This window comes from Camarhynchus parvulus, chromosome 13 (genome assembly GCF_901933205.1).
Source record: "Camarhynchus parvulus chromosome 13, STF_HiC, whole genome shotgun sequence".
NCBI classification, from domain to species: Eukaryota; Metazoa; Chordata; class Aves; order Passeriformes; family Thraupidae; genus Camarhynchus; species Camarhynchus parvulus.
This window is the reverse complement of record NC_044583.1, coordinates 4,298,190-4,321,044: the sequence shown is the minus strand read 5'-3', so window position 1 is coordinate 4,321,044 and position 22,855 is coordinate 4,298,190. Positions and strand designations below refer to the sequence as shown.

Below are 22,855 nucleotides of genomic sequence, written 5' to 3'. Positions count from 1 at the left end.
ATAAACCTCACAACAAGCTCTTTAAACATCCCACCCAAATCCTGGGAGCAGCAAACCTTGAGGAATCAGGAGATAAAGAATAAAACTCTTCACTCCATGTCCCCGTTTCTCTATGTGATAGCAGCTACCTACTGTTATGTGATTCTGTTCTCCGTGTACTGCTCTGCAGAGGTTGGCTTAGCTTTATCTTCTATTTGCCATTCCTCCCCAAGTCGGAGTGGCAGGGAAGAGAGGAGTAAAGCAGGTGTAAATGAGGTGTAAAGCAGGAATGCAGCAGCACAAGCCCACCTCTGTCACAGAGCTCTCCGCTGTAGCCGGGGTCACATTCACAGTAGGGCTCCCCGTGCTCCGAGACCTTGCACTGCCCGTGGCTGCATTTCAAAGTCCTGCAGGGGTTTGAGGAATTGTTCTTCTTGTCACAGTAGAGGCCCGTGTAGCCCTCCATGCACTTACAGGTGTAAGCAGCACCGGCCGCCGTGCACTTGCCATGCAGACACCTGGAGAAACAGCAGCATTTAGAGCTGGTCTTTGCTGGAAGTGAAAGTTCCTTTTCCCAGAAATGTTTGATTTTGGCATTTCTGCCCATTTAATTCCAGGATACTAATCCAAAAACAGCAGCTCAGTGTCAAACACTCTGGAGAAAACTGTGTGGGTTTTCAGTGAATACTGGAGAACGTTCAGAGAATACATTTAGAATTTGTGAACCTAAGTAGAAAACATTGGGCTCTTCGTGAGCACAGACCAAGGCTTGGCACCCACATGAGACAGCTCACATTTACAGCAGCAGCACGTGCAACTAAGTGCCAACAATCAAGCTGCATGCCCAGGCTTCCTGAGCAGAGCTGCTGTACAAATAATATCAGGTGATGAAAACCAGTGTGATAAATGAAGGTGCTGGTGGCAAAGCTAGGCACAGACTTATCAGCAGGCAGCTGTACTTGAGGGTTCCCTGGCTCCTGGGGTTTGCAGCCAGCTTTGGCATTTCCAGGGAACACCACAGGGTGGGGTGGTGATCCTGAGCAAGTTCTCTGACACTGTCCCCACTTCTGGGACAGGGGCAGACTTGGCATGGGCTGAGAACGGTGAGGAAAGCAACTGTCTCCAGCCAAGGAAAAACTTTGGCATAACCTAACTTGACATAAGCCCATGTCTCTCTTATTTCTGTTTTCTTTCTAGTACTTCAAAATTATTCCCTGTTTATGTTGAATTTTTGAACATTTAATTTTTAAGATTTGAACTAAAAAGGACAGATTACAAGAGCAGTTTCAGTCAGCTCCAGACATGCAACATACTGTAATGAAAGGGGTCACAGTCTGTATAGAGCAGTGTTTTCTGCCCCATAACCAGAGGTTACCTGATTTTTACAGGTGCATTTCCTCAGTGAGATTAACCTGTGAGTGTTGGAGCAGACACCTGCCAGCAGGGCTCCACACTCCCCTGGACACACTGGGCAGGGCTTTAGGGAGCCAGCTCCAAAAGCCTGAACTGATTCAGGAAAGGTGGGACAGTGTGTGAGCATTAAAAATACTCACAGCTACTTCCCTTAGCAAGGGACTGTGTTCGTAATTGCCTCATCCTACCTGGACTATGAGAGAAACAATCCCTCATCATGTAAACATCTGGAATTCCCTTATTTTTCTCTGTCCAACCACAACAGCTTTGTGTTGACATTGGAAATTCAAGGAAACATTTGGGTCTTCATACCTTTGGTTTGTAAACTGTCAGGTGCTTTTCAACACCTCCAGAGTTCAGTACTTTGCAGAATTAGAACCAGAAGCAAATTTAAAATGGTACCTTTGCCAGGTTAAATCTCTGAGAGTGATTATTCACTGCATCAATTTACCTGTCAAAAGTATGTGCTCGTGAAAAGCGCCTTCCAAGACAGCAACTGAAGGAACTTCTAAAACAAAAGTACTTCCATCTGCTTATGAAACAACACTGAAATATGCAGCCTGCTGCTCTGCACGAGACTGTTTCCTGTGTATTGGCCATAAGAAAGCTATTCATCCTGTGTTTCTGATGGAGATGTGGTTATTGAGCCTTTGAACTGTAAATACTTTACACTCATGCTCCCTTCACATGCAACACCACGCTATCCTTTAAACTTGCACTTTAAAGGGCTGTTTCAAAGTGTAATATTTAAGTCAGCTATTTGGGAAATTTAAAACTGCTCACACTGGAGTGCATAATGGTCTTCAGGGAGTAAGTTTGAAAACTGGGCTCAGTGCTGCAGGGAGAAAACCCCTGAAATGTGTACCTCTCCCTCACAGGCTGCTCTGCTCTGGATCCATGCAGGCTCTCACCTCCTGGGGTTAAGCCATGCCCATTAACGGGAGGTTCTGTATTTTAAAGTGTAGAGTCACAGCTGAAGGTATGACCTGCAGCATTAACACCTGAGCTCCTGCAGGACCACGAGCTCCTGTGGCGAGTCAGCAAAGTCTGAACAAGAAGTGGAAATTGAGAGCTGCCACAGACGCAGACTCACAACTGTCAATAACGTCGTGTGGGGACCCAGCACCTCCAAAACCAGTCAGATGTGGTTTTGCATGATGAAATGTGAAATGTGCATTAGCTGTAAAGCTTTTGCTCTCCAGTCAGCATTGGTTTGAGCTTACTTGTGGTTAAGACATGGATCTCCAATCTCCTGGTCACACAGAGGGCCCGTCCAGCCGGGGTGACATTCACAAATCACACTCGTTTTCTCCAGGGACCGGCAAATCCCGTGCTTGCAGATGTTACAGGATTTGCAGCCAGGAAGGACTCCCAGGGACTGCTGGGGTAAATCCTTGAAATCCTGCAGCTCATTGTTGATCCTGACATCGTGAATGCAGCCATGAAAACCATTTGGTGTCTTGTCTGCGCCCTGGCGCAGGGATGATAGTCCAGTAGAGGTTGGGATCCCTTCAGATAAAAGGAAAAAGGGAAGGTTCAATTATACTTACAATTATAAATTATAATTAGTATAATTGATATAATTATAAATTGTATCAATTATAATTGCTAAAGCTTCTTTTGTCATGGCCCCTTTGAATAATCAATTTGCATAGGACCTTTGTAAGGTAGCAGAATCTCACTGTCCTCATTCTGGAAATGGAAAGGAAAAAAATAAACTCACTTGCCCAGTCTTCTGTAAGAAGTACATGACCCAAAAAACAAAAGAAAAACCAAACTATTTTCTTTTTGCCTGGTGGCTATGTGTTCCTATCCTTAGATAATGTTCCTTCTCTCTACAGTTTAATAGCAATTATTCTTCTGAAAGCTTTGAGAATGCCTTCATTTGTCAGCAAGTAGCATCCACCTCTGGGATGCAACAAGACAGTTTGGCTTTACTGGGTCACAGTGTTAAGAGAGGGAGTGCTAAGAGTGCATCCCCTGGAAATTAGTGCAGGAGAGCTCTAAAGACAGGGAACAGCACTTCAAGGGCCAGGCCAAGGCTTTGTGGCCAGTCCCTCCCATCTTGTTCAAGTGCTTGGAAGAGTTCACGCAGTTGGATGGCCAGCAGGTTCTTTTGGATGTTGTTTTGTGCCTTCCCCACTGATGCCAGCTTGGATGTACAGCTGCATTAGCACAGGCAAGTGCTTCCATTGTCAGCCATGTGAGGCCTCTGGACTCACTGTCTGTAAGCAATGCCACTGTTAAAGGTGTTCCTAAAACAAATCCAGCACCTGTTTCACTGTGTGTTAGGAGGAAAGTTGCTAGAACAGGTGATGTGGTTGTGAGATGGACAGAACTGTGGGCTCCTGAAGGTTCAGGTCTGTGTTAACCTTTCTGTAGGTCAGGAACAATTGCTCTGGGGTAATTTAGGCAGCTACCTGAGCTAAACCACCTGCAGAGGAAGGGCAGCTGGCTCCATGGGAGGGCTGCACACAAAGAGGTGGCACATGAAGAACAGGGAGGGTTTAGAAAGAAGCAAGAAGATTTTTAATAGGCAAAACAAAAGTCTTTACTGAGGCCATGGATCCTGGTATCCAACAGTCCTTCATTCCAGACCTCAGGTTTTTCCAGAGAATTTTTAGGTACCTTTGGAGAATTAGTATTGACCCACGATGCTCATCCATTAACAAAACTTTTCCACAGGATTAGTTCCCAAGTTCCCTGTGTATAAACTGCTACAGGATTGGTATCTTTTGTGCTGTGCTAAAGGGAGAAATTGAGATGGCCTCTGCACCAGCAGATTATCTTTGATGCACAATGCTCTTTAATAGCCTGTGACATTCTTAATAGGAGCCAATTATAAAAGTTCAGCTCTGTACAAAGCAAGATTAGCCAGTTTTCTGTTTTACAAGGGCAATATTCAGGGCTCTTTTAGAAAAGTGTTATTAAAGAAAATTATTTAGAAAAGCCTTGACCAGCACCAACTGAATTTGGTAAGAGTTTCTACTATTGGCTTCAATTATCTCATTAGAAAAGGCTCAAAGACTTTCTATTACCATTCTGCTGACTTTTGTATTTGAAATAGGCTGACTAAAAATTCAAGAACTCCGTGTCACTGAGAGAGAGATTTCAACGTTCAGTCCAGAATAGAACTAGGGGGGTTCTGGCAAAAACAATCCACTGGGCAGAGACCAGCCTTTGTTCTGCCTCTTGTAACCAGACACCTAATCAGTGGTATAGTCATTATTCTGGGCATTGTTCCCCATCCCATTTGGCCTCTTCCCTCCAGATTCAGTACTTAATGGGAAAAAATTTCTTAACTGAGGTTTGGGCAATTCTAGTATCTGTCTAAAACTGTGGCTTCAGTTTCCAATGAGAAGACTATTAACCAAGGTGTTCTTAGCTTGTGTGTTAATGTGTTTTTGAATCACACACCTTTTTCCCCACCATTTTTAGACCTCTATAAAACTTCCAGCAGAAATACTGCTCAGTTGTGATATATTTAAACCTACCGACTACTGGTTTGCTTTTTTGCCATGACAATTTGTGATACTTCCACTTCAGCCATCACAGCTTGGTGCCAGCCAGTTCTGGGAGCTGCTGAAATGCCAAGCAGGCTGTTCCTGTGGTGGCTGTGTGAGAGCCCTCCCCACAGGATGGAAGATGATTTGCTTCTGAGAAAACATGTTAAAACTTCAATTCTAGAGCAACTCACAGTACCTCCAATGTAGAGGGGTGTGTTGAGGCTGACAGAAGACTGCTTCTGGAGCTTTCCCAGACTCTTGGGAGCCCCCTTGTCCACCACCAGGTTCAGAGTTTGATTCAGCATCACGAGTTCCACACTATGAAACTGCCCATCATTTATCGTTTCCACACTAAAAAGTAAGAGAAAAAGAAAATAATTAGAAGATGAACAAGGAAGAGCCTCTGTGACATCCAGTGTCCCTGTGGTACACCTTGCACAGCACAGCTCTGGGGTGCTCTGGAGTTTGCAGCCAGGGTGTTCTCAGCCTTTCCTCCAGCAGGGAGGCACAGACTGACCCTCAGTGCTCCTGGGCAGGCAGTTCTGACACAGTGCAATGCTTCAGAGGCCAGCTAATCAGGAGAGCAGCCCCTCCAGTTGCTTTTTCCAGGGCAGAAATGCAAGTGTGTAGCTACATGACACACTGGCTTTGGGGACAAAACTACCAAAAAATCCCATTCTGAGCTCTCAGCCACAGCTTGCTGCCCTCTGTCACTCTGCTTGGTGCTCATGCTGCAGGCTGGATCACTGAAATAATTTCTTCTCCTATGGGTAGTTTAAACTGAAATTATCTCACAGGGGTCAGGGGAGATTGCAGAGACAGCAGAGGCCTCTGAAACCAGCATCTCCTCTCAGCAGAAGTGTCTTGGACTATGTACCAAGGAATAAGGACACACTGAGGTTCTCAAAGCCATAAAAGGAGTAATAAATTACCAGAGCGCTTTGTTCAATATCAGACAATCCCACCTGAACACAAGGAAAAATGACAAATTGCTACTCTTTTTTGGGAAACATTAAGGTATAGATTGAAGCTTGAGGATAAAACAGTAGGAGCTGTTGTAGTAGTAGTAGTGTGTAGTTATTGCTTTGTTTTAAACATTGATTTTTCAGATGCATGAAGCCTGCAGCAACCTCCTAGGCTGCACCTCAAACAATCTTCACCTTCATCTCCTGTTCACTCCCCCAGCCATTAAAAGGTGCATTGATATCATTCCATTTGCATCATGCTATCATATTTTTATTTTCAGGGCAGCTTCAGCTCTCAAACCTTAATGCTGCATGGTGAAATTCCCTAAAACAACCTGAGGGTATCTTGCACTCCTGCAAGCAGGGAGGGGCAAGGGTTGATTACCTGCTCTTGAGCAAAGAGAGTTTCAAAGCAGGGTGGCAGTTAGATCTGATGGGATTTCCCCAGTGCTGTAGGTGTAATTAAAAGGCACAGTATCTCATGTGCACTCAGATGCACACAGGAACACAGTAAGAACGTGACAGCAGTAGTGGTTGTTCTGGAATCAGCCTGTGGGCTCTGTGGATTGCCCACGTGCACAGATGCCCTTTCCCACATTCCTCCCTTCAGCCTGGGGCTGCTGTTCTGTGTGAATAATGACAGAACACACCAGCTTTGGGCATCCTGAGATACTGCTAGGACAGCAGCCTGGATTCGGGATTGCTGCACATGTGGTGCACAGCACAGCGTCAAAGTTTGGGTTTCTGCTCATTCCAAAGGCCCATAGGCTCAGCATCCTCTCACAGGAGGTTAAAAATTCACAGGTCAGGCTCCTTTCAGGTGATTTGCAAACTTGCAAGGTCAATGTCTCTGAGCTATTTACCCACACTTTCTTCACAGGCAGTGGAGAGGAAGAGACACACTCATCTCTGAGGGTGAATCACCTTTCAGATGTGACCAGCTCTCAGCCTAGATGACATGCTGCCCATCCTTAGTGCCCAGCCCTGCAGAACTGATGTGTAAGGCTATTGCAGCAAGGAAATAGGGCCTCGACTTCACAAACAAATTACATGCCTTGGAGATTACTGGAATTCAGCTGTTGCTGGAAGAAGTTTCATTTTTATAGCGTTTTATGGTAGACCTGACACAACCAATTGTACTTGAGCAATGTCAGGCAGCCAGTCAGCACTGCAGGCATTTCTGGGAATGTGCTGGTGGAGAAGAGCACACTGCTGTTCCACACTGGAGCTGACGTGCCTCTGCAGTGCTGCTCTGCTCTCCCCACAGGTTTTTGGGATGAATCACCAACACACAGGCTTTCAAAAGTTCATGTAAGGTTACACAGGTCATAAGGTAACAGAGAGCAGTGAATGAGCACCTTTACAGTGTGGCTTTACATAAATAAGTGAGATAGTTCTGCCACAGAAAGGTTCCCAGGGAAGCTCTGCTGGCTCAATCACTCATTCCTGACCTGCAGGGAAGCCCTGGGCTGTGGCTGCTGCCCATGGGCAAGATGGTGAGAGAGCCCTGGGGGGAGCTCAAGAACCTGGAGCTGATGGTACAGTTCAAAGTGTTTTAAAGAAAAAACATAAAGGCTTGACACGGAACAAAAATGCAGATCCAGCTGGTCCAGCAGACACTGGATCAGAGCTGTTACAGCAGGGCCCTGGCAGGGGCAGTGGGTTGTGAGGGGCAGGAGGAGAGGCAGAGGATGCCTGTGGTCCTGGGAAGGGCTGGCCTGTCCCCACCACACCCCACGGCACTGCAGCAACTCAAGTGAGTTTGGAAACAGCTGCTCTGAACTTTGTGTTTGGATACTCAGGAATTCTGCTAAGTGTCTGCTGTGTTACAAGGAGCAGCTGTGCTACAGCAAGGCCGCCTGGGTGATCCCTCTGTGCTCCCTGCTTATCTCAGTGCTCTCTGCAGTGCCTGATTCCCTGGGGGAAGCACTTGGACTTCAGCTGGAAGATGTGAGATAAATGGAAATGCACATGTGTAATTGTTAGTCTGTGCAGAAGTGCCAGTGAAAGGGAGAAGTGGAGCCAAACCCCGCGGGCCGTGAGAGCTGAGCACTGTGGAGGTGGGATGGATGGCTGCAGGATAGGGAGCCCTTCCCCAGCAGGATCAATAGCTGAAGCTAGCACACAAACCCCATGGTTATCTGCAGAAGGCCAAGCTATGGCCATTTGTCAGAGGACAACATTATCACATCTGGCAGGACGGGCTCTTCCCAGAGCCAGGATTTCACAGGCATTCATCACCTACTCTCCACAGGGTCTGCTTTGTCCAGATTATGCCTTGACTAGCAGGCAAACAAAAATCTGTGAGTCCTGGGGATGGAAGCAGCCACCCCACATGGTGCTCATGCCTTTCAGCATACCCAGTGCTGGTATTTTTGTTGGAAAGGGAGTGAGAGTCCCAGTCTGCAGGAATACGTGGATGAGTATTACTCCGTTCTGATTCTTTCACTTTTTAACCCGGAATGAAAATAATCTTTGCCTGAACTTTGTGAAACAAAGTAACTCAGAGCCATCACCCAACACTGCAATTTTGTAAAGCAGATAAAGTTAGAACAGACAAAGCACTCATTTGCTGTTTGAGAAGACACAGAGATATGATGGAGAAGCTGAACGTGGACAGGCAGGATGACAGGAAATCCCCAGCCAGCAGATACTCGTGTGAGAGCACGCACTTAGTGCCGCTGCTGACGGAAAGGCATTCAGACGCCTTGGGGTTCCGAGATGGAGACAACCGCGGGGGAGAGACCAGTGGTGAGAGAAAAGCTGCACGAACTCTCCTCAGAGCCTCTTGTGCAGCCGGGCCTTTAGGAGCCCCGGCAATCGTCGGAGACAGCTGGAGACAGCGGCTTGGCCGGGGATGAAGGGCGGCGGCCGCAGCGCCGAGCAGCGCACGCTGCCGCGCTCTGCCGGGCCCGGCCAGCCCCGCCGCTCCCGTTAAAGGGTCCCGTTAAAACCCCAGTGAATTCCCTGTTCCCTGAAACAGGGCATCAGGTGCTCCCACAGGGCTCGTCCTTCTGGAGCCGCCCGCGGGATGGAGGTACCCGCCTCCAGTCAGTCGGGATTGATGCCAAACCCCGCACCGAGCGCGGCGGGGGAAGGCCGGGAATGCGGGGTATGGGAAAGCGGGATGGGAGCCGGGACTGCGGGATACAGACCGGGAGTGCGGGGTGAGAGCGGGGAATGCGGGATACGAGCAAGGAAAGCGGAATGAGAGCAGGGAATGCGGGCCGGGAATGCGGGGTGATAGGAGGGAAAACGGGATGAGAGCCGGGAATGCGGGATACTGGCCGGGAACAGGACGAGAACCGGGAATGCGGGACGAGACCCGGGAACGCGGGATACTGGCCGGGAAGTCAGGATAAGAACCGGGAATGCGGGATGAGAACCGGGAATGCGGGATACTGGCTGTGAATTCGGGGTAGAGAGCCGGAATGCGGGATGAGAACCGGGAATGCGGGATACTGGCCGGGAATTCAGGGGTGAGAGCCGGAATGCGGGCCGGGAGCGCGGTGCAGCGGCGCGGACGGGCAGCAGAGGGCGCCGTGGCACCGCGAGCCGAGCGGGGACAGCGCCGGTTCCGCTCCCGCTCCCGCTCCCGGGCCCGGGCCTGGGCCTGATCCCGCTCCCGGGCCTGGGCCTGATCCCGCTCCCGGGCCCGCTCCCGCTTAAACCGAATCAAACGGTGCGAGCACAACGAGGGACACCCGAAAGGTGCGGCAGGAAGAGCCCCAGGGCCGTGCAGCCGCCCCAGTGCCTTTCCCCAGGTGCTGACAAACCGTGTGCTGCTCCTGAGATCTTCCCAAGCCCCCAATACAGTCAGGGCATTTTAGCTGACTTCCAGCCGCAGCACTTCGTGCCACCACCATTGGATGTTGTATAGTTTCGTACAAATTCTTGTTGAAAAAACCTGAGTAATTATGATTAAAGAGTAAACACCTAAAGCGTAAGCAAGGATTTCCAGGAATTTAATAATTAAACTTACTGGAAGGTAAGCAGCAAAAGGAATCGAAAGTTTCCCATGACACAGAGTGATTCCTCGGGAGCCAGGCGCTGCTGCTCGGGGCTGTGGTTGGCACCTGGTCAGGCATTCCCCCACTGTGCTCAGTCTGCAGCGTCCCTCCACTCTCTCTTCCATCACACTCATCTCCTCACAGCCCACCTTACATGCCTTGCACAGTCCGGCACATTGCTCTCACTGAGGCTACCCTCAGAGCTGGACATGGCATCTGGTCAAATTTGGCCACAAAAAAGAGGAAAATGCTGGGATGTGAGGAGAGCCCAGCTTCCAAAGCCCTGGGTCCAGCACCTTCTATTCCCTTGGAGCTGCCCTCACAGGGAAGGGAGGCCACTAGAGAGGGTTCTATGGGAGAGAAATTAAAATTTCCTGTGGGAGGGAGCTGGCCTTTTCTGCCAGAGCAGCTCCAGCAAGGTGAGTCAGTGGAGCCATGCACAGGATGGCTCCAGGATGCAAAGAACTGAAAGGAAAGGGATGTGTATTAAACATAAAACCTCAGGGAATATAGGAAAGAACTGATTTCCACTCTCGTTTTTCAGCTATTTCTCTTCTCCCTCATATATTTTCTTTCCCCTGTACTCCAGCCCCAAGCACACACAGATGTTTCAAGCACTGACTCCCCTTGCTCTAACACCCATGAGAGATTTAGAGCTGAGCCACTATAAATATGCCAGTGAACAGAAATGCATTAAAGGATTAAAGCATTCAATTGGAACTTGTAAAATTTGGGCTTTGGGGTCAGATTTTTTTCACTGTCTAGTAATACACCTTTGTGGTAGACAGCAGAGAACAGCAGGGCAGAGGAGTCAAAACCAAAAATAGCTTTAAGTATCACAGCAAACCATGTCACTGAGGAGATATATAACCATCAATTATGCAAATGAGAACATTAATTCATTAGCTACAGTCTCCAGATTTTCCTGACCTCTGTCTTAATGGGGACATGCCTCATTTGACACACAAAACAAAGGAAACACAACGATGGCAAGAGACTGGGGGGTGAAGGCCATGGGGAACACTGAACTTAGATAATCTTTGAGAACATTTAAAGCAGAAGAGAATAAACAACAATACATGTCCAAAAGAGCTTAAGGAGCTTACAGCACCAGAAAAGATGTACCAAAATCAAAAACTGAAGGTGAGAGCTGCAGGGAACTGCGCTGAGATGTCAGCAGTTTGGGAGCTGTGAAACTCTCACTGTGCTGGGCTGACTGTGGGTATCAGCAGTGATGGGTTTTCACCTTTCCAAGCTACACTTACCTCCTACCCTTAGTTCCAGCTATAATCAGTCCTTGGCCTAAAATAGATTTAAACTTCTCCATGGCAACAAAGGCAAAATCATAATTGGAATGGTGTTTGTGCTACCTCCACAATAACACATCACTTCAAGCACTATCATCTTCAGGCGCTGAATAAAAACCACATGTTGAGAAAAAAGTATGAAAAATGCTAATGAAACACAGGACTAGGGAAATAAGAGGTGAAAGGAATATTAAAGCACTCAAGTTCACTTTCAGCTTGAAATACACTCTTTTGTTATGTTCAATCCTGTGTTACATGACTTGAGTGTTAGGTCTGTTAGGCTGAGAGTACTCAACATTAAGAGTTTTTTCTTTGATACCTCCATTTTAATTTGCTTGGTTTTATACATTTTCTCCTACTTACAACTTTGTAGACCACCCAAATAAACCATCTTTCTCTTCCTGGTGTTTACAGCCCTTGAACACTGGCAGCTGATTACCATATCTCCCCTAATGATCGTTTGGCCAGGCTATGCATATCTAATTTCCAGCCATAATTCAATTCCTGCAGCACCCCTGCCAGCAGTGAAAGTCATTGTGTTACAGACCTTCTAAGGGAAAGGCAAGGACCTTTTTTACACCCCTGCAACGTGCAATTAATGCAATCCTGACCCCTTTCCCTAGATGATTCATAAAGGGGTCAGACACCCAGCCAGGGCAAACATTGCTTGTTTGCAGTGGGTTCTCACAGAGCTGGGTGAGGTCCCACAGCTCCCTCCAGCCCCACTGCTGGGAGCAGGAGCTGCTGGGAGCAGAAATTGGTGGGAGCAGAAGCTGCTGGGAGCAGGAGCTGCTGTCTCCTGCACTCGCACCAGCAGAGCTGGATACCTCATCCTGCTGAGATCTGTTAAAGCAAGTGCCATGGCAGTAAAAGCAGCTGGAATGCATCCTCAAGTCCAAGGCCTCTCCTGAGTGACAGATCAGAGCATTGCTCCCTGCCCACCCTCTCCACCAGGATGCCTTGGCTCCTCAAGGTGGTGTCCCCAGCTGCCGCGTCCTGGTGTCCTCTCAGTGACAAGCATCAGACAAAATAACAAACCCACAAAATACAGAGTGCAAAGAAAGAATCAGTCAGAGATTCTACAGTGCTGTTGGGTCGGTGTGAAATCTGGTATCCTTATGAAAATGCAAAAAGCAGAGGGGAAGGCAGGCCCGGGCAGAGCAGCAGGGCAGTGGCACATTGAGTGCCACGTCCTCCCCAGCACTGTGTGGGTACAGCTGAGTGTCACACACCAGGACAGGCTGTGACACAGCCCCTGGCCCCACCAGGGCTGGGAACAGAGCAGGGTGCATGGGGTCACCTAGAAAAACAGCTCTGCCATTCAGCTGGTTATCAAATCACAGGTTCTGATGAGAAAATCCACCAGGTGCCTTCACAGAGTTGTTACACCAGGCAATAATTTGCACCGTTTTCCCTTTTCAGCTCTGGAAAATATGCAGGTGTCTGCCCATTAGCAGCAGGGAACAGGGCCACTACAGAGTACAATTAACAGGGCATCCAGCCAGATTGACAGAGAATGATGGGCTTTACCTGAAATTGGAGGATAAGCCCCAAGAAAAAAGAAGTCATGTCTATTTAGAAATTGTTATAGCAACATACCTCTAGCTGGATCATCTCCTTTCACAGAAATGACCAAACCCATCACATTTGACAGCCACCGGAGCAGCTGCCATGCCCACCTTCCCCCCAGCAGTGGGGCATGCTGCTGAGCTGTGGGTGCCATTCCATACTGGGAGGAAAAGCTGAAATAACCAGGCACAGACCCCTCCTGCTCCTCCACCATCTCCCTCAGCTCCAGGTCTGTGTGTGCTGCTTCCAGCAGGGGCTGCCTCGATTGCACCAGAGCCAGCTCAGCACTTGGGATGGATGGGACACGAATCTGTCACACATGGCACACATCTAAACTTTGTGTTACTCATCATGTTCACAAGAAATTTACAGGCAGGAAAAAATAAACATATTAGCTTGCTACATGTTGTTGTAAGGCAAAACCCCTCACAATTCAAGACATGAGCCAGTCATTAGTGCACGGGAAGTTTATAAAGTCATTTTGACTATGATTAGGTTTATTCCATCACTGTCTATTATGAAAACACTTCAACCTTCCTCTGATGCAATCAGAATTAACCAACTTTGGCAATGCACCACTGGACCAATGACCTAGGGTACAGCAGGAAAATGCCTTTAAAACATATTTGCAACCTTTTTCCAGCCTGACCTCTGCTGACAGGGGATGCCTGAGTGCAGCTTAGACCCACAGCTCCAGATTTTGGCCCCTGAATAAGATGCCCTGGGACTCAGAGAATGTCGCTTTTATTTGTGTCATTATCACAGCACAAGTGGCTTTAGATGACCCATTCCTAACCATACCTAGTACCACAGACAGGCCAGCACTGGCTCCCTTTGTGAAAGGTTTTGCTTTCTTCTGGTGAAAAGCTCACCCTGAAACACCCTATAGATGTGTGAGACATGAAGTGAGGGTCTGCAGCTCCTGGGTACTTGGACATTGAACTGAATGAATGAGCTGGGTTCTCAGAGGGGGAGGAGATGAGAAACTGTCATTCTTGCAAGAGATACTGGGCAGATTTACAAAGAAAAAAAATTAATTCAGCTTAACAAGATTTTGCCTGCTAAGTCCTTCAGCAGCCTGGAGGATGAAACTTTACCCTTCCTAAGCTTCAGCTCAGCAGGAAAAAGTTTCCATACTTCATGAAAGCAAATATTTGATTCTGAATCTAATGATAAATGTTAAATACTATTTTAAGGTCTTGACCTTACATTTTCACTGTCCTACTGCAAAAAAAAAAAAAAAATCCAGGAAAAACTAGGGAAATACAATGTTTGTAGCTTGACAAGTACTCACACACTTGCCATTTTTTTCCCATTTAAGTACTCCAGAGCCCTTTATAAAGGTAAAAAAATAACTCAGCTGTCCTTTGCCTTGGCTCATGCAAGATGTACAAGTACATTCAAATTTTACATTTTTTCCTATGCAGGTCAGAGACTAATGCCAGTTTCTTTCATTATATTTGATACAGAATCCCTAAGGGGTACCTGAAAAAATAAGAGTGCGTGATAGAATAAAATGAATTGCAAATATGCAGAATTGTGAAGAGCTCAGTGATGCCTCACAGAAATGACTGAAAACTAGTCCATTTAGAGCCCATCCAGAGTATCAAACAGGCATCCCACCAGGGATGGGCACAGCATGGGCTGCAGACTGTGAAGGTGTTAGGAAGAACAGGAGCAGTCATGCAGCGCACTCTGCAAAGGCACTTTTACCAAAAACTGAGTTTGACAAGCTCTAATAATGATCCTAAGAATAATTAATGTTCTCACTCCTCCAGCACATTCCTCCCCAGAAGGCAGAGAATTAATGGTGAAGCCTCCCAGGCTTTTGTGCAGATAAGCAGTTCCAGCTAAAGAGACAATGGCACAAAATCCCTCTCTGTGGAAGGTGTGGATGTTTCACCACCAAAGCAACTGTTCAGGACCAGCAGAAATTTGAGTAGAGGACCATCATTCTTGGGGAGCAGCACATCCCTTCAGCAGTGGCCTGGCCAGGGACAGTGCTGGACACTGAGTTCCAGCAGCTCCCAGGCTCCAGAGCCAAGGGCAGAGCCTGAGGGGGTGGAAGGACACAGAAGTTTTCAGATGCCACCAGCATAAAGAACTTTGTGCTGTTCCACAGCCAGGAGGGACAGGGGAGCAGGAACCTCACCCTGCAGAGACCTGCAGCACATTTCTGAAACACCTTTTCTCTTATTCATGCCTTTCTCAAGTTTTTACACAGGGAGCCAGATTTAATTTGTCGTCTTGCAGTCATCACATGTGAAACAGATACAGCAGGAATGTAAGCTCCTTTATTTCAGGCCTTTTGCTTTAACCACAAGAACATCCATCTATGCTGTGCAAGAGTCAGCCAGACCATGAGAACTGCACGATACAATCTACAAGGAATATTTTTAATGATGTAGCATTTTTGAAAGCAGATTATGCAGGGATACTTTCAAAAGGAATTAAAATGTAATTTGGGTGTAGTCTCTACAGAAAGACAAATATAATTCATTCTTATCTTTTCCTAACTGCCTCCTTTTTCACTGCTGTCAGGAATCTTGCATGAAAACATATGATTTTACACCAACAACGCCTGCATCTTGCTCTTTACCAGATATGACAGTCTGTATGCAACATGGCAATCTGGGAACTCTGGAGGGAATTACATCAGCAGTTTGTGTCAAAGTTCTGTTTTCCATTTGTATTAGGAAGGATTATTTCAGCATCCAAATCAATATGACTGTGTGGCAGCATAAAATCTATTGGAGAAACATTTACAAGTAAGGCCTTATCTCTGGCTCAAGGAACAGATGTGGGAAAAAAACCTGAAAATAGGGAGTTCTCCCTATAGAATACAGTTAAATAGATAACAGCGTTATTGGCTGAATTCTGGAACTATGGAATTAACTGCCCTTTGTTAGTTCAAACTTCTAACAATTGGATTGTGGCAGTAAGTAAAAGCAGCATGTTCCTTACCAGTTGACATCTTTAAATTAAAGGTACAGCATCTGCGTAAAAGATTTAGTTAATTTCAAGAACTCCCTGTTGGAGTGGCACCAAGCACTGTCATGGCATGGAAGAGTAACTCTGAGCAGTGCAGAAACCAGGAGGGCAATAAAGCATTCAGAAAAAGATTCCAACCCATTTGTCCATTAAACAGAATAAAAGAAACAGTAACTTGGAATCCTGTTTCAAAAATGGATCTTTTGTAAGAGCTTTACTCTGACATCCAGGAAACCATTTTTCTGCAGCTCACAGGTGACAGGTTCCAGTAAAAGATCAGTCAGATTTTCTTCTAAAGGGCGAGTTCTGTCATTGCATTATATTATATTACTGCATTAACTTGTATTTCTCTCTAACTTGATGAAAAATGACAGGGAATTTTAGGTAGTCATTTCCACTGGACATGTGCTGACCTTTACCTGAATAGAATGAAAGAGAAACCCAATGTCAACTTTAACCTTTCTATCCAAACTACCACAGGGACAAACACATGTTAAGCAAACCTGAATGTACAGCCAATTATCTTGGGCTTTTCCAGACTGACTTTGTGAAGCAGTTCTGGTTCAATCTGCTCAGAGGAGCGACTAAAACACAGGAACAGGTTCCCTGTGGTAGCCAGGGACACCCTGCCTTCCCAAAGGAGTTAAAAAATCTCTTTCCTGGCAGTCCCCTCCTGTGGCACATCCCTGCCCTGCAATGCCCGAGCAGCTCTGCAGCAGAGCCAGGCTCAGAGCTCACAGCCAGCTGAGAGCCCCCCCTGTGTCTGCTGCAAACCTTCCCCCAGCTTTGTGCAATACCATGGAAAAATACCACCAAGTGTGACTGACTCACTGCTGGCTTCCCAAACAACAGCTTTTATCTCATCCCTACAGGATATCACCTGTATTAGCCAAGTACTTTGCTAATTTTACTGTTTGTAAGTACTATTAATAAATCTTCTCGTGGAGAGTCTGATGAGGAATTACAGATCATGTGGCTGGCCAATGACTTCCCACATCCCATCCTGGGAGTACCTGAAATAGCCAGCAAAACATCTCAGTCACAGCCCAGGACCAGGTCAGTGACAGATTTCCTGCAGCTGTAGCTGGCACAGCTCCCACCAGGCAGTGTTTTAAGGCCTCCTCCTCTTCTGGCAGACTCTTCTGGGGAAAAACCAAGAGCCAAAGCCCTGCTCATCTAGTCCAAAAAGTGGCCTGCTTTGGAGGGGAGCAGAACATGATACTGACTGTGAAAATTAATCTCACAGTCTTTCAACAGAGCTTTGCAAAGGCAAACAGTCCACTCTAGCTGAGATTGAAACTGAAATGAGGCATCTAAACAAGACAGCAGGGACAAGGCAGTAGGGAAGGCAAACTGTTTTAGTAATGGTGAGGTCAGGATGTTACAGGTTCTCCTGGCAACCTTGTTTTTAATGACAAATGAAAATTGTAGAAGTTGAAGAAAGGAGTTTCCCAAATTCTTCAGGCTGTGATAAAATGCATCACACGGAACCAGCCATTCATTTCATCAAAATGCAGATTAGGAGAACATGCAAATAAAAGTCCAGATAAACTCATGGGAATCTGGTCCAGGTATAAGTAGACTTTAATTTCCCTTGAGAAAGCCTCTAAACAATCCAGAAGGTATTAGTGACACAACTTAGAAATGATGGCCAATGCCTGGATAATGGAAATAATTGACCATTGTCCAAGCTAACAGGAAATGGGGGATTTTCTGTTACTTGGTGTTTTCCTGTCAAAACTCTGTGCCAAGCTGGAAGTCATGTGTTAGGCCAAACAGAGCACATGCCTTAGCTAAAAGTCAAACAGAGAGGTCAAACCTGATCCACTTATGCCTTCTACCCTTAAATCCTATGTTTGCAAGGGGACAAGCAGTTTTTCCTGCTCCTTCTTCAGCCTTTAAAGAAAACAAGACTTTAAATCTATTTAGAGGCCCTTTCTGACATTCTTTAGCTGCAGTTCTTCTCAATCAACCTAATCTTTTCCCATCGAGCTCCATGCTAATCCCATTTTGCTCCACTCCTTAAACTAATAAAAGATTAGAGTGACATTTCAGAAAGGGCACCGTATTAAGCAGCTTCTTTCCCATCTCAGCAGACCAGGGTGCACAAAATGTTGTGAACAGGCCATTAATCTCATGGTAATGAGGTGTCAGAGTGAATGGAGCCCTCCTCCCTGATCCCTGGGAAGGGTGGGGACAAGGAGGGCACTGCACCCACCCAGAGGGCAGCAGATCCAAGGAGTGTTGTTCGTGTGCTGGTGGCAGCAGCTCCATGGAGTGTTGTTCTTGTGCTGGTGGCAGCAGCTCCTGTCCCCACTCTGCCATGGTGACAACGGCCAGCAAACATCCACATCACCCCTGACACATAACGAGCTTTGCCTGTGTTCTAATTAGGAGCATTAAACTGTTTATCAGCCTCAGCTTTGCTCTCACAGCTGATCAATTAGGATCAGCAGCCACACACAGAGATGTTTTTCACACCTATCCATCCAGCTGGTGAAAACCATGGGCAAACTACTTCCTTCATTCCTACAGGGGACAAGCCAGTGCTCTTCCTGGCAACGTCTGGATTGGTATTATCCACTTTGCTTTAATACAGAAAGAATGTTTTCATTTTCTTAAAAATGTCACCATTTCCCTAAAGAAAAATCCCTGGGAGGCTCAAATGTTAGCAAGTGCTGAGAAAACTTTCTGAGAGAAGTCTGAGGTGGGTGATGCGTGGTGACATCCATGCTGCCCCACAGCGTGAGCAGGGCTGGGAATTGCAGCTCTGCTGCACACGCAGTGCCAGGAGCCTGTGCTCAGCCCAAAGTGCTCTGTGTGGTCACTGCTGCATCTGTGCTCAGAGCAAACTGGAGCAACAGGGCTTGAAAGTAACAACCAGGGGAGAGGGATGCTGAAGGAACCGTGGAGGAAAAGGGCAGCACATCCCTCCTTCCTACAGAAGTGTCTCTGTGCATGGATTTCACTTGTACATTTGCTTTTCTTTCTTGTGAATTGTGAATTAAACCTGTGGATTTCATATCTTCAAAAGCCAAGTGTATGAAAGTCAAACTATTCTACAATTTACCTTTGTCATTTGTTCTTTTTTGTGGTTGTATAGGTACTACTGATACAGGCAAGAATTTCCTTAAAGATATTCACCCCATAGAAGAGTTTAGCCCTCCTCCTCCTATTTGAGGCAGTCTAACCCTGCAGTTGCACATTCACTGTTCTGTCTTGGTACAGTCACTTAATGCTAGACATCAACAAAGAAACTGATTAATTGGAACTATTTCAAGGACAAAATTCACCAGAAGCTGAAACTTTACAGTAGATTAGAAAATGCATTTTTCTACAATTACAGGAGGACACAGCATCACTGGTATTGCCAATAAATGTCAATTTTTACCCGTGCAGCCTCCAGCTAAGTCTTTATTCTGACTTTCTCATCTAATTACATGCATAAAAGAGACACCTTGAAGTAAAAGAAAAGGTTTTTCTGCAAAGCACATTGCTTAGAAAAATCCTACCTCTCCTCCACCAGTTTTGGAAGTCAACTGCCTTGGCAGAGCTCAGCCTCTCACCTGTATACTGTGGTGGGTGGGGAGCTCAGGGTGTCATAGATGAGCCTCACGTGTCCTTGGTACAGCTCCAGAGCCAAAGGATCATTGTCTCCTTTGTACAGTAAGATGCCATTGTCCTTGTCTGTGGCTACCTGTGAAACATTCATAACCACATGAGGTTGCTTGAGAATGATTAATAAAAGGAATAAACCTGTATTTAAAATCAAACCAAAATCATACATGCAATTCAAATATACTTTAATAAGCCAGCTATGTGAGCAGCATTGAGAGCAAGAGCCAGGAGGCACAGAAAGGTCTTGGTGCCCTTGGGTGGGCTCACACACAAAGGTCAACTTCCCATTTCACATGAGAACCAGTTTTCAGTTGTCTTCTGAACCTTGGATCAGTATCAAAATCCCAGGCCTTCTGTCTGCTGAATAAGCAAAATATTATCCAGAGAGGCCATTCAGAGCAGCCTGCTTTAAGAAGCACCATGGCATTGAACACCAAGTTGTACAGGATGAAACACAGTGCTGTAGGAAGGATCAGTAGGAAGACACAGAGCACTCCTGAATCGTCCCTGGCTGTGTTGCCAGTCTGGGAATCAGCCTGGAGGGATTCTGGAGGCAGCATGCGTGCCCACAAAGGTACACTGGTGCCTCAGTCACTCCTTCACATTTCACTGATTTTACACCAGACAAGTGGCTCACAGATTTTTCCAGGACTTTGGCCACTAGCCCCAGTTCCATCAGCATGAGATACATGCATGTTACAGGTTAAATGTCTCTATGCATGGATTTCACTTGTACATTTGCTTTTCTTTCTTGTGACTAGAGCATTAAACCTGTGGATTTCATATCCTCAAAAGCCATGTGTCTGAGGGTCAAACTATTCTACAGTTTACCTTTGTAATTTGTGCTTTTTTGTGTGATACAGGCAAGAATTTCCTTTAAAATATTCACCCCATGGAAGAGTTCAGTCCTCCTCCTTCTAGCTGAGGCAGTCTAACTTTGCACATTTGTGACTGTTAAGTCACAAACAACACAGAAACAGTCAGAAGTGGCATAAGCACTCTGTCCTTACTGAAACTGCTTCTTTTATACACTGCTCTGATACAGGTGGGCCTGACTGGTCATTTAATCAATACATTTCACCTGACTGGCTAATTAACAAGACACCTATTTGTAAACAATCTTATGAGAATAACAAGAAAACAGATATTAGAAAAACACCACCTGCAGGTTGTTTTAATAATTGGCTATCGTTGTTTATCTCCAGCTCCTAAAGTCTCCTGGGCTGATTCTGGGAAAACTTAACTAGCTTTCTCTTTCTCTGGCCAGGCTGTCACAGCCACACACATTGCAAGGAGAAAACTCACCAGAAACTGAAACTTTACAGCTGTGGGTGTACCAGTTTTGGGTTTCTCTGGGTCTGGATTGAAGTTCGTGTTCAGACTCAGGTGTTTATTATTTCTTATCAGTAAAACAGTCTCACTACTGTGAGTTTGGCAGCTTTTCATTAGAAGGCACAAAATGGCCAACAATCTCTTGGTACAAGGTCTTTTAAGACTAAACTGTCCAATTAAAAGCTGACACCTAGATTATTTTCCCTTTTAACCCAGTAACTGATCCCAAAGAGCCCCCAGTGCAGACTCTTCTGCCCAATTACAAAATGGCACCCAAACCCATGAAGAAGAAGGAAGAAGAAGCATGAAGAAGAAACCCAGGACAGCACCCTGTGCCCTCCATCTTGCTTCCATCCACAACATACTAAAAATCCCCAAACCTAAATTTATCACCAAGTGATACCTACACTACTCTCTATAATCTATTTCACACTTCTGTGGATTCGAGTCTATCTTGAAGCCTAGGAAACTTTCTCCATGAATGAGGGGCAAAGTCAGTGCTCCCCTGGGGGTCAGGGCACCCCAGAGCAGACACAGAAATATTCCCAGTTCCCTGGGTTTGCACAACAGCAGATTAGAAAATGCATTTTCCTCCAACTACAGGAGGACACAGCATCACTGGCATCACCAAACAAACATCAATTTTCACCCGTGCAGCCTCATGTGACAAACCTGCAGGGAGATGTTGGCCTGGGGGCGGATTTTGGTGGGGGGCAGCTCCACGTAGGAGTCCTTGCCCACGAAGTTGACGGTGATGAGCTTCTCGCAGCGCTGCCCCGCGAAGCCGGCCAGGCAGCGGCACACGGGCTCGTGCTGCGCCACCACACACTGCGCGCCGTGCTGGCACTCGTAATTGTCACAGGGGCTCGTCTGCAGCAGCACCATGGGCGGCGGCGTCTCGCAGAACAGGCCGCTGCAAAGGGAAGGAAAATTCAGCCTCAGTCACCAGCGCTTTACTGGTTTTGTTTCAGGTGCTGCTGATGCCTTGTGGTTGCCTAAAGCAGAGGCTGGACAGAATTAAGAGAATAAAAGCAGAAGGTCTGAGACAGAGTAGAAATTCTCCAGAGTAGAAGTCCATTTTGGTTTAGGTGAAATGTACATCTTTGAGTCTGTGGTTAGGAAACATAGCTATGAAGCCTGACTGCAAGTGCCTAGGCTCAGAGAAACTGCTTCAGTGAAGGACAGAGATAAGGGGGGGGAGACAGAGGGTGATAAAGAGAGACAGAGAGACTGCTGTGTGAGCAGGTCAACCTGACCTAGGAATTCTTTCTGATAAAGAAGAACTAGCGGCAAATGTCACACGAAATTTGTAAAAATGAATATGTATGAACCTATTGTGAAATTGTATGCATACGTATTTGAGAGAGGGATAAAAAGGGACCTGAAGTTCCCAGAGGTACGCATGTCTTTTAAGGAGAGTAATCTCCACCTGCGTCCGGTGCTGTAATAAACACACCGGCTTTACAACTTTCACAAAGTTGTGGAGTTTTTGGTTATCTCCGCAAAACAGGTCTTTAATAAATACTTGTGATGCGTTGTGATTTCAGGGTTTAGCTCAGAACCTCGGGTCCCTCCGCTGATAATTCCCTGCCAGGTGTGTCAGTCACCTCTCCTTTCCCCTCCCAGCACTGTCTGTTGGTCTTGGAATTCCAGAAGGGCGTTGAGTGATTGGCAGATCCAAAGGATGCCCTCTACCCCTGGGGGGCATTGGGCCATCCAGGTGTCCTTTGTCCCTTTGTCCCTCCCCTCCTGTCCCTGGCTGGTGGCTCCCTGCCCCTTCCCTGCCCCTCTCCCCGGGGTTAAAGGAGCAGCAACCACGGGCTCAGGGAGTTCTGCTGGAGCTGCTGCTGCATTCAGAGGCCTGTGGGCCAGAATAAAGCTCTGGATCCAAACCCTCCATCAGAACCAACTGCTTTCCTTCACCATCGCCTTAAAGCTTCTCTGGCAGAGGCAAACCCAAGGAGCAGACCCTGTTATGGGGGGAAGCTCCATCCCAGCACCACCAGAGCTCCTGCAGGCCTGGACTTGTCCCCACGGGCCCAGCTGCAGCACCCAGCCAGCCAAAAGTGTCTGTGGGGTGAAACACCACACACCAGCCAGCCCAAAGTGTCTGTGGGGTGAAACACCACACACCCAGCCAGCCAAAAGTGTCTGTGGGGTGAAAC

General features: G+C 46.7%; 1 protein-coding gene across 3 annotated transcripts in view; it reads right to left on the bottom strand.

Annotated features, from left to right (window-relative positions):
• Positions 1 to 22,855, bottom strand: part of SLIT3 (slit guidance ligand 3) — a 482,483-nt gene that overhangs the window by 5,438 nt on the left and 454,190 nt on the right. For all 3 annotated transcript variants that reach the window (XM_030957781.1, XM_030957783.1, XM_030957784.1), the window contains 5 exons: positions 21,363 to 21,603; positions 19,307 to 19,437; positions 5,095 to 5,249; positions 2,616 to 2,901; positions 289 to 497 (listed from right to left, as the gene is read on the bottom strand). In XM_030957781.1, the coding sequence (XP_030813641.1) occupies positions 289 to 497; positions 2,616 to 2,901; positions 5,095 to 5,249; positions 19,307 to 19,437; positions 21,363 to 21,603 (1,022 nt within the window). The remainder of the gene's footprint in view (positions 1 to 288; positions 498 to 2,615; positions 2,902 to 5,094; positions 5,250 to 19,306; positions 19,438 to 21,362; positions 21,604 to 22,855) is intronic.